At 59.2% G+C, this 9,757-nt stretch overlaps 1 protein-coding gene across 5 annotated transcripts in view; it reads left to right on the top strand.

Annotated features, from left to right (window-relative positions):
- The first annotated feature begins 3,898 nt into the window (after window positions 1-3,898).
- The window catches only part of ATOH8 (atonal bHLH transcription factor 8), a 32,065-nt gene continuing 26,206 nt past the window's right edge, over window positions 3,899-9,757 (top strand). For all 5 annotated transcript variants that reach the window (XR_011526410.1, XR_011526409.1, XM_008529262.2 and 2 more), the window contains exon 1: window positions 3,899-4,794. Coding sequence is in view for 3 of the 5 variants with exons in the window: in XM_008529262.2 (XP_008527484.2) it covers window positions 4,039-4,794 (756 nt within the window). In the remaining 2 variants the exon portion in view is untranslated. The remainder of the gene's footprint in view (window positions 4,795-9,757) is intronic.

Below are 9,757 nucleotides of genomic sequence, written 5' to 3'. Positions count from 1 at the left end.
CCTGTTCCCTGGACCAGCCGTCCAGCGCATGTGGAAGCTCTCAGTGCACGTGATGCTAGCCCTCAAACAGGTAGTCCAGGGGGGATGTTTCTAATGTAGGGCCTAGGTTTTCTTGAAGTGTCTGCATTGTCCCATCTCAAGCAGAGGGGGCAGACCACCTGGAGCCTTGAGAGTCTTTTCATCCCGGCAACTCTATGAATTCACGAAATCCATGTTACTGTCATTGCAGGGCCACCACTCCTGGCTCCAAAATGAGCAAGAAGTTCCTTGTGGGGAGACGCTATGTCGTGTGTAGGCCAGGCAGTGTCACACCACCAGGGGGCGCCGCCCAGCTGGTCTCTCTCCCCACTTCTCAAGGAGGCTGAGGGAAGGCAGAATCGCTAGCCCTGGGAGGCAGGTTTGTCCTTAGTATAGGGGGGCCGGGGCAGCTGGCCTGGGCTTTGAAGGTCTGCCACCTGTTGGGCTGGGGATGGCAATAACAGGGACCTTAAACACCACTTGGGCTCTTTACAGCTTGCCTGATGTTCCTGTGCGTGCCAAGTCTATCTTATAATTAAGGAGATAATGCCCAGATAACAAACCAAGTCTCAGAGAGGTGAAGCGGCTACCCAAGGCCACACAGCTGGTAAGTGGCAAAGATCCCTCCTAGGCTTGCCTGATGCCAACCCAGGGGCCCTGGCATTTGACCAGCGGGAGAGGCAGCTTGGTAAGGGGGAAGGAGCGTGCCCTGGGCGAGTGGAGCCAGGTTTGAATGCTGCCCTACCTCCGCCCAGCGCAGCTGACCACTCCCGTCCACTCCCTTCCCCTCCTCCCACCCCATGGGATCTCAGTGAGCTTCTCCTCTCTTTCGGGAGAGTTGGTGAGGAGCTCAGAATCAGCATAAGTGGAGCCCTTCATACTCAACCAAGACATGTGATTTTCCTGGAACACAGCCTGGCCTCTTTAGGGACAATTTTCAGTCCTGCCAGAGACTTCCACCCTTCCCAACCAGCTGTGGACTCCCGAGCCTTCAACTGCACCCTGAGTCTGGGGGCAGATGTTGGAGTGCAAGGAGCCTGGGCAGTGGTGCTCGCCCAGGCTGCCTAAGGCCACCATTCATTCTACTTTATGCACCAGGCTCAACTCTGTACACGCGGCCTCATTGACACTCATGCCAGCCCTGTGAAGCACACTATTATGACCTCCGTTTTACAGAGGAGGAAACTGAGGTTCAGAGAGTACTTTAGCAGCTCTGGAGAGTGGGGCTTGGCTTTCCCCCCATCTCTGCCACTGGCTGGTTAGGTTCACCAGGAGTGGGCAAGCTGGGTTCCAAGCCTCTGCTTGGGATCTGGAGAATGTAAACGGCATAAGGGCTGGTCGTCCTTGAGCAAATGTTTAGGCACCTACTGTTGGAGACAGGGAGGAAGGAAACAGCAGCCTTTCGGGAGCTCGCAAACCCAGGGCGTCGGACAGGTCTGCAGCCAAGGGTAAGTTGCAGTAATGCTCGTGAGTAAGCATGCGCAGAGGCCAGCCAGAGCGACAGCGGGCTGTGGGGATCAGCCACGGCTTCCAGGAGGAGGGCAGACTGGAGCTCGTCATCAAAGAGTGAGGGGAGGTGTAGGAGACTGTGGGCATTAGGGTCCCGGGCTGGGTGCGGAAACAGGAGGAGAAGGAGGGCTCCTCTCTGGGGCACGCCCTTGGTCTTCAGGAGGGAGATAAGGAGTGGGAAGATGCTGGGTGTCCAGGGAACAGCGTGTCTCAGGGAGCACCTGCATTATGATGCTGGGACCCATCTCAGTGGAAAAAATGAGGTTTCGCATTTACTATGGTCAGAAAACTGCACGCCTCCATCTGTGTGTGTCCCTGTGCGAATGTGGATGTGTCAGCGTGTGTTTGAAGCTTTATGTCAAAGTCCTTTCACGATCTCTTTTAGTTTCCCAGCTACCCTAAGACGTTGGCTGGACAGAACTATCCTCAAGGACAGACAGAAAACAGAACCAGGGGCATGGAAAGTCTTGCCCATGGTCATGGGGCTCCATAATTGAAAAGCCAAGGCCCATTCCTGGCTCCAGCTCTAGGCTCCTGCCCCTGAACCTTCTGCCCAGACTCCCATCCGACCTCCCGGGACCCTGCCTGCCACAGCCCACCACACCATCTACCTCCTTGCACCCCCATGACCTCCTCCCCTGGGGGAGACAGGGCACTCCAGATGGAGTGTGAGCCCTGCATTTTCACAGGAAAACCGCCACAGGGTCTGGTGGGCCTGGGGGCGGGAGTGGAGGACCAAAATCAGAAAGCTGACGATTCCAGTGGCTGCAGAGGCCAGAACCCAAGGCCAGGGTGGAGGGTTCATCTTCTCCTCTCCCACAGCTTTGAGCGCCCACCACTGCCTTAAGGAGGGACTGCCGCAGAGAAAGGACCTCAAGGAGTGGAGTCCTGTGCTGGTCCTTCAGGGCAGCCTCTGGGAGATGGGCCTCGGCTGAGGGCCCCCTCGTTTGACCTCTTCTTTCCAGAATCTCCACTGGAACGGCACCGAGGACAGAGGGTCTGGGGGTCTGCCCCTTGCCAATAACAGTGGGCACTTGCAAGGCTCTCACTTCATGCCAGGCACTGCTCTGAGTGCTCTGCACTTATGTGCTCAATTAATCTTCACAACCACCTCGGAGGAGGGTTCAAATTATCACCTCCATTGTACGGATGAGGAAAGGGAGGCACAGAGAGGCTCAGTGACTTGCCCAAGGTCACTCAGTTTGTAAGTGGCAGAGCTGGGGTTTGAACCCAGGAAATCTGCCTCTAGGAGCTATTCTGCCTCTGATATTAATAATAATAATAACCAGAGCTGCCATTGACTAGCACCTCCTACGTGCCTGCTGCTTAATTCCTCACAGCAACACTGTGACCCAGGCGTTGGTGTTCTCCGCATTTCTCATTCCCTAGAGGAGAAAATCCGGGCTTAGTGGGCCGCCTGGGGTGAGGCGACTTCAGAATCTCACAGATGCTCAGTCTGTCTAAATCCGAAGCTGTCACCCTCCCCGGCCTCTTTGACTCGCCGTGTGACGGACTACGGGAAAGCACATTCCTTCTCAAAGCCTCAGTTTCCCTATTGCTCAAGCCTTCCCCTACTCCTGGCCTCCCCGCTGCAGCAAGTGACAGACTGGATGAGATTGCTGCGCGGTGGGAGCGAGGGTGTCGGGGAACTCTGGAGCCTTTCCCTTCCCCCATCGACCCCCCCCCCCGCCCCCCAGCCCTACCCCAGTAGTGGCCGCTGGTTTTATCCTCCATTGGCGATTTGGGGTGGAGGGATGGACGGAGACGTGCTGGGGGCGGAAGGTCGACGCTGCGTCCACGAGAGGTCAGCGAGGCCGGGTAGAGAAGGCCCAGCTCTGATTTGGGGAAGGGCCGAAGGGCCCAGAAGCCACGTGCTCGTGGCAGTTCCACAGGGAGCAGACTGTCCTCTGGGAAAAGAGAGGCGCCCCCAACTTGGGTCGGGGGCGGGGAGCGAGAGCCCGAGGAGGCAGGTTCTGGGCAGAAGGGATGGGGGTGGGGGGAGGCAGAGAGGACGCGGACAAAGGAGGCGGCCGGCAGCCCAGCTGTTTTGAAAAATGCTTCCTGTTTCTTTAAAGGCGCTCGCGGCCCGGGCGGCCCGGGCTGGGGAGGCGGCGGCGGCGAGGGCTGCCTCCTCTCCGGGCGGCGGCGCTGACTGATCTCGCGAACCGGGCTTCTGTGTAAACTGAGGCTAAACAAACACAGATGGAGCGCAGCGGGCGTTCTCCAGAAATGCTGGCAGGGCGGCAGCGACTTCAGATGACACTCTGAGCGCTCCGGGAACGGACTGCCCGGCGGCTTCGCGGAGCCGGCGGCGCAGCTGCCCCGGGCGGGCGAGGGGGAGCAAGGGAGAGAGGGCGGGCGGAGGGCGGGAGGAGCAGGGGGAGAGCTGGAGACGCCGAGGCGCTGAGCGCGGCGGCGGCCGGGCAGAGCCGGCGCGCGGCGTGCAGAGCGAGCGCGGCGGGCGCGCGTCCCGGGCAGCCCCACGCCCCTGCCTCGCGCGCCGCCCGAGCCATGAAGCACATCCCGGTGCTCGAGGACGGGCCGTGGAAGACCGTGTGCGTGAAGGAGCTGAACGGCCTCAAGAAGCTCAAGCGGAAAGGCAAGGAGCCGGCGCGGCGCGCGAACGGCTATAAAACTTTCCGATTGGACTTGGAAGCGCCCGAGCACGGCGCCGCCGCCACCAACGGGCTGCGGGACAGGACCCAGCGGCTGCAGCCCGTCCCGGCCCCGGTGCTGGCCCCGGTGGCGCCCGCCGTGCCCTCAGGTGGGGGCGCGGACACGGCCGGGGAGCGCGGGGGCGCCCGGGCGCCGGAGGTCTTGGACGCGCGGAAACGCGGCTTCGCCCTGGGCGCAGTGGGGCCGGGACTGCCCACGCCGCCGCCACTGCCGCCGCCTCCTGCGCCCCAGGGCCAGGTACCCGGGGGTCCCGAGGCACAGCCTTTCCGGGAGCCCGGCCTGCGTCCCCGCATCTTGCTGTGCGCACCGCCTGCGCGCCCCACGCCGTCCGCGCCCCCTGCGCCCCTGGAGTCCCCGGCGCGCCCCGCGCCCCTCACGCGCCCGGGGGAAAGTTCCTACTCGTCAATTTCACACGTAATTTACAATAACCACCCGGATTCCTCCGCGTCGCCTAGGAAACGGCCGGGTGAAGCGACCGCCGCCTCCTCCGAGATCAAAGCCCTGCAGCAGACCCGGAGGCTCCTGGCGAACGCCAGGGAGCGGACGCGGGTGCACACCATCAGCGCAGCCTTCGAGGCGCTCAGGAAGCAGGTACCGGCTCCCGGCCGCACACCCTCGCTGCGCCCTGGGACGATTGCCGGAGTGGGTGGGTGAGGAAGATGAGAGTGTGTGAGAGGGGCCAACTGTCCCTTCCCGGTCGGCCCCAGGGCCCAGACAGCTTGGGCCCTCCTGGGACAGCGACCCTTGCCACAGCGTTGTTAATGGATCTTAGTTTGCAACGTGCGGGTGACGGTTCGAGATTTCTGGCCCGGCCAGCCCTGGTTCCCACCCCACCCCTGGGGTGATCCTGTCTGCGCGTCTGACTTCAGCCCTCGTAGTTCACTTTTATGGCAATGAGCGTTTGTCTCCTGGAGTCCCTCGGGCGCGGAGGGGAATGTGGGAATCGGTCTCGGGCGGGGACCGGGGAAGACCCTTCCCTTCAGGCGTTTGGCGTGGTGGGGTTTTGGGAGGCCTGCAGTGCTGCGGACCGGCGGGCCTGCTGTTGCCACAATATAAGGGTCCCGCATTCCGGGGGAGCCTGTCAGCCCCTAGTTCCCAACAGGGATGTCCCTACTCTCAGCTTGCTCCTGAGCTCTACACCCCTCCCCTGGCGTCCTTAAGGACCCAGGCTCTGAGCCTGCGCCCCTCGCCAGGGGCGGCCTCAGGAACTGGCCGGTCATCGCCTTCCCGGGAGGTCCCCCCACCACTGCCCTTCACTCCCCGGTGAAGCAGGCTGGCCTGTTGAGGGGATTGGTTAGTTGGGGGATCTTTAGAGCCTCGTTCTAGGGTGGGTCAGGGGCTTCTCAGTTTGGGGTTGGTGGGGGCTGCCCTCACCAGACAGTGTCCTCTGGGGGCATGAGGAAGAATATTTGCTCAAGAATTATCCGTAGTGGGGAGGGGCAGTTTTACAATTCTACTTTAGACAAGATTGGGACTGCTCCGAGGTTCTAGGATTCTCATTTTTTTTAGAGAGAAGGGAGATCTAAGAAGAGGGTGGTAAGTTCCCCTTGCTCCCACCCTACACAGGGTATGGGGGGAAGGGGTTGGGGGTAGATTGTGACTGGTTTGAGCAGTCAGGTTTTTTTCTTGCTGTACAGCTGACTTCCTGTGTGACTCTAGGAAAGTTACTCAACCTCTCTGGGCTTTAGCCAACAACAGAGGATTTAAGAAAACATGATCATTTTGGATCACGCTCTCCTCTCCCTCCTCTCAGTGGGGTGGGCTATGGTGCCAGTATCCATCCACGGGAAGGGAATTGAACTCCTAGGAAAAGAGGCCCTATGACTTTTGAGCCAAAGTGTTTTGCTTGGGTTTGTAAGATGTTTGGTCAGTGAGGTGGGGTGGAGGGATCAGGTAGCTGTTACACACCAGGCTGGGCCACTGCTCACAGCCGCACCAGTTGGGACCCTGGGCAGTGGGCCCAGTGGAGCAGTCAGTCTCACCCTCAGGCAGCCGGCTCTGTGTGTCTGAATGCTTGGGGAGGGCGGCGGCCTGAAGGGCGTCCTGCAACCCACCCTCCAGGATGGAAGGATGACAGAAGGGCAGAGAGATGCCTGTCCACCTGCTCACCTTAGGGAGGCCACGTGCCCGGAGCATCACAGCTGGTGAGTAGCAGGACAGGGCTGGCCCCTCGGTCCTTTGACTGACAGTTCAGGGCCTTTTCTACCCCTCTGGCTGCCTGCTTCAGTTCCGAGAAGATGTTCATGGCCTCTGAGCGCTCTACGACATTTCATTTGTCCAGTGGCTTTAACTTCTTTCAATAATAAATTCCATCTTATTTGATCTTAACATCCCTGTCAGTTTGGATTAGTCCGTTTAGTGGAATGGCAAACAGGCCTGGAGAAGGAAGACTTGTCCCAGATCACCTAGTGGGTGAGGGAGGATGAGAGCAGGTTTTCGCCAAATGCTTCCCACAGCGCTGTCGGTCCGAGTCAGCGTCGTGGGCTCCCGCAGCCCCGCTTGCAGTGTTGGTGAGCAGGCGGAGGCTGGGTGTGCACACGGATGGCTCTCTGAGATGAGATGGTTAATCCTGGTCTCCTTTCACTTCTGCTCTTCCCATGCGGAGGTCCTATGTGACAGGGACAGATTCAGGGAGAGAGTGTGCACACACGTGCAGGGAGACCCATGCACACACACAGGATCCTTACACGTGCCGGGAGCACACACAAATGCCCGGCCGCGGAAGCGCCTGCTCCTTGCCCGAACCATTCTGCCCCTTCCCCAGAAAGGCCGTGCGGGCATCTGCCTGTTGTCTGGGAGGGAAAGAAATAGAGCCAGGGCGCTTGTGGTCACAGAGCCAGGGGCTGGGGCCACACCCACCATATCCCAACCACCACAGCACCCATCCCATGGAGAAAGTCCTGTGTCCCGGAGGAGTTCCTTCCTCTTCTGGGCCTCAGTGTCCCACATGTAAAATACACTCACACACAGGCACACACACATGCACCCCAGTGCACACAGGCTGTGGCTCTGGCTCTAAGCTCTGGCTCTCCGTTTGAAATGGGCCCTTAGGAAAGGAGGGAAGGAAGGAGAGTGGTTCTGCCTGAAATGAGGTCTTGGCCGATGCAGCACCGAGGTCAGTTCTGGGATGGTGGCTCTAGTCAGGGGCCTCGTTTCCCTGAGCAGCTTCCTGGTCCGGTGAAAAGAGCCCCGGCCTGCGAATCTGGAGGCTGGGGTTTGAGTCCTACCTCTGCTGCATGCTTTCTCTGTGACCATGGAGTAGTTGCTTTCCCTCTCTGGGCCTCAGTTGCTAAAGCTGGAAAATGGTGCAAAGAGCAAATGAAGAAAGGAATGGGGCTGGAGCAGGAAGGAACATCTCTTGAGCGTCTACAAGATCCTCGCTGCTGGGCAAGGCCTTGACACATGTAGAAATAAGAATTCTTTAATCATTTTATAACAATCGTAGAAACCACCATTTGTCACAGCTGTGCTCCTCAGTCCCTTGAGTACCTCGGAGCTGTCCACTCTCAGCATAGGGAAGCCAGACGGCCTCCTGCGTTGTCCAGTCCAGTATCCTCTCGACGGGGAAGGGAACTGGGGTTGGGGGCTGCTTAGCCGAGGAGGTGCAGGTGGGGCAGAGACCCTCTGGTCTGGGGGGGGATGGTGTGCGGCAGCAGGGCCGGGGGAGGGTGGGCGTGCGGGGCAGATGGTCAGGCCACAGCACATGCCACCAGCCCAGCTGCATGGGGCCCTCCCTGCCGCCTCATGTGAAGGCCATGTGTGCACAGCTGGGCCTGGCCCATGTACGAGGCTGCTCCCAGGCCAGGTGGGAGGAGGTCGAAGGGAATGCCTGGCTTTGCTGGATGGGTGAGGGGAGGGGCCAGAGCTGTGGGCCTTGGCCTTGTGGCAGAACCTTCTGGCTCACAGGCTGTGCTCACTCTTGGGACGTCTGGTGTGCATGCAGATTCCCTCTCTCCCCTCGAGGAGCAAAGCCCCTCAGTGTTGATGGAGAAATGGCAGCCTTCTGGGCAGACACCTGAGGGGCAGTGAAGAACTCTCAGGAACTGCTGGGGTGCCCCTTCATGAAGGGGGTGCCAAGCAAGTGGGGCCCAGCTCCCTTCTCTACTGCCCCTGGATTCTTCCACGGGATCCTCACCAACCGAACTCAGGGCGGCCCAGGAGAGGGTATGGGGATGGTACCCCCGGCCCAGCACCTCCTTCAATCTCACACCCCATAGGAGGCAGGAGGCCATGGTCCCGCAGCAGCCTGTGCACACCTCAGGGAATGGGAGGAAGGCCTGCTTCCTCTGGGGACTCCATCCAGATGGATGAGGGGTGACAGAGGCCTCTGTCCTACCCTGTCATGTGCAGTCCGCAGGGCACCTGCTTGTGGAGCCTTGTTGCACTGGGAGAAGCGCCTTGCCTGGGCCTGTAGTTGCAAATCTACATATTTTATAGGTGGGGACACTTACAAAGAGGGTAAGCAAGTGGCCAGAACTTGTACCCAGGCCTATTTGGCCCTGGAGCCATGGCTCTTAACTACTAGAACCCAGATTTTCAGGGTCCAGCTTCATGGCTGTGTAGAAAGTTGGGGTTTTAAAGAACCTGTTTAAATAGAATCTGACAAGAATCTTGAACAGCTCTGCATAGACTGGCTTTGCCCCAGGAAGCCATCAGCCTCTGACAGGAGAAGATTCGAGAATAATTTCAGATAGAATCAAGTGCCCAGCTGTGTATTGTGGACACGGTGATGTTGGAGCTCTTGGTCCCGGAGTCTTGGTGGGCTTCCAGGAGGGCATCTTGGGCAGGGTGTGAAGGATGGATAGGAGTAGGCACAGAGGCAAGAGGGTGGAGGACTTCCAGGCTTGTCCTGCTTTGATTGGTAGGTTCTTGGCCTTGTTTCTCCGTGGCACCTCCCTACACTTGCCCACTGCGACCCCATTCTGAGCTAGCAGGTATTCTGATGCCCGTTTTATGGGTGAGGAAAGTGAGATTCCCTAAGGTTATGGACCTGCCTCAAGTCACATGTTAGGCCGGGAGTAGAGCTGGGTCCTCAGGCTCCCTGGCCAGTGCCCTTCCTGCTTTTTCCTGCTTGCTGGAGCCAGGAGAGGGTCCGGCTTGGGGTAGGTGGGATGGAATGCTTTGGGAGCATATGGGACCTTGTGAAAATCCCCAAATCTGCTCCTCTGAAGCTTAAAAATGTTTGTGGGGTGAGCATGAGGCAGGTCCTTTTATTTCCTGGAAGTTGGGCAGTCTGATGGGAGTTGGAGCCAAGTGACCCTGCGGCCTCCTTTGGCCTGTGTTCTCTGACCATGGTGACATGACTGCTATGGGGTCCTCTGCAGGTGGTTGGGCTCTGGGCCTCGCTGTGGATGCTCAGAGAGGTCATGCACAAGGCCAGGGTCGCATGGGACCATCAGTCCAGAACTCTCCATCCCCAGCTCAGAAGGGTGGGCTGCCCACCTGCCCACCTTAGGCATAGATGCTCATCCACATCCCTGAGCAGTTGCTTCTGGCTAATTGGAAAGAGCCCAGCTAAGGTGTGAGTTCAAAACCCAGTTCATATCTCACCAGC

Source organism: Equus przewalskii, chromosome 14 (assembly GCF_037783145.1).
Source record: "Equus przewalskii isolate Varuska chromosome 14, EquPr2, whole genome shotgun sequence".
Taxonomy (NCBI): Eukaryota; Metazoa; Chordata; class Mammalia; order Perissodactyla; family Equidae; genus Equus; species Equus przewalskii.
The sequence above is the reverse complement of the archived record's forward strand: the minus strand, read 5'-3'. Positions and strand labels throughout refer to the sequence as shown.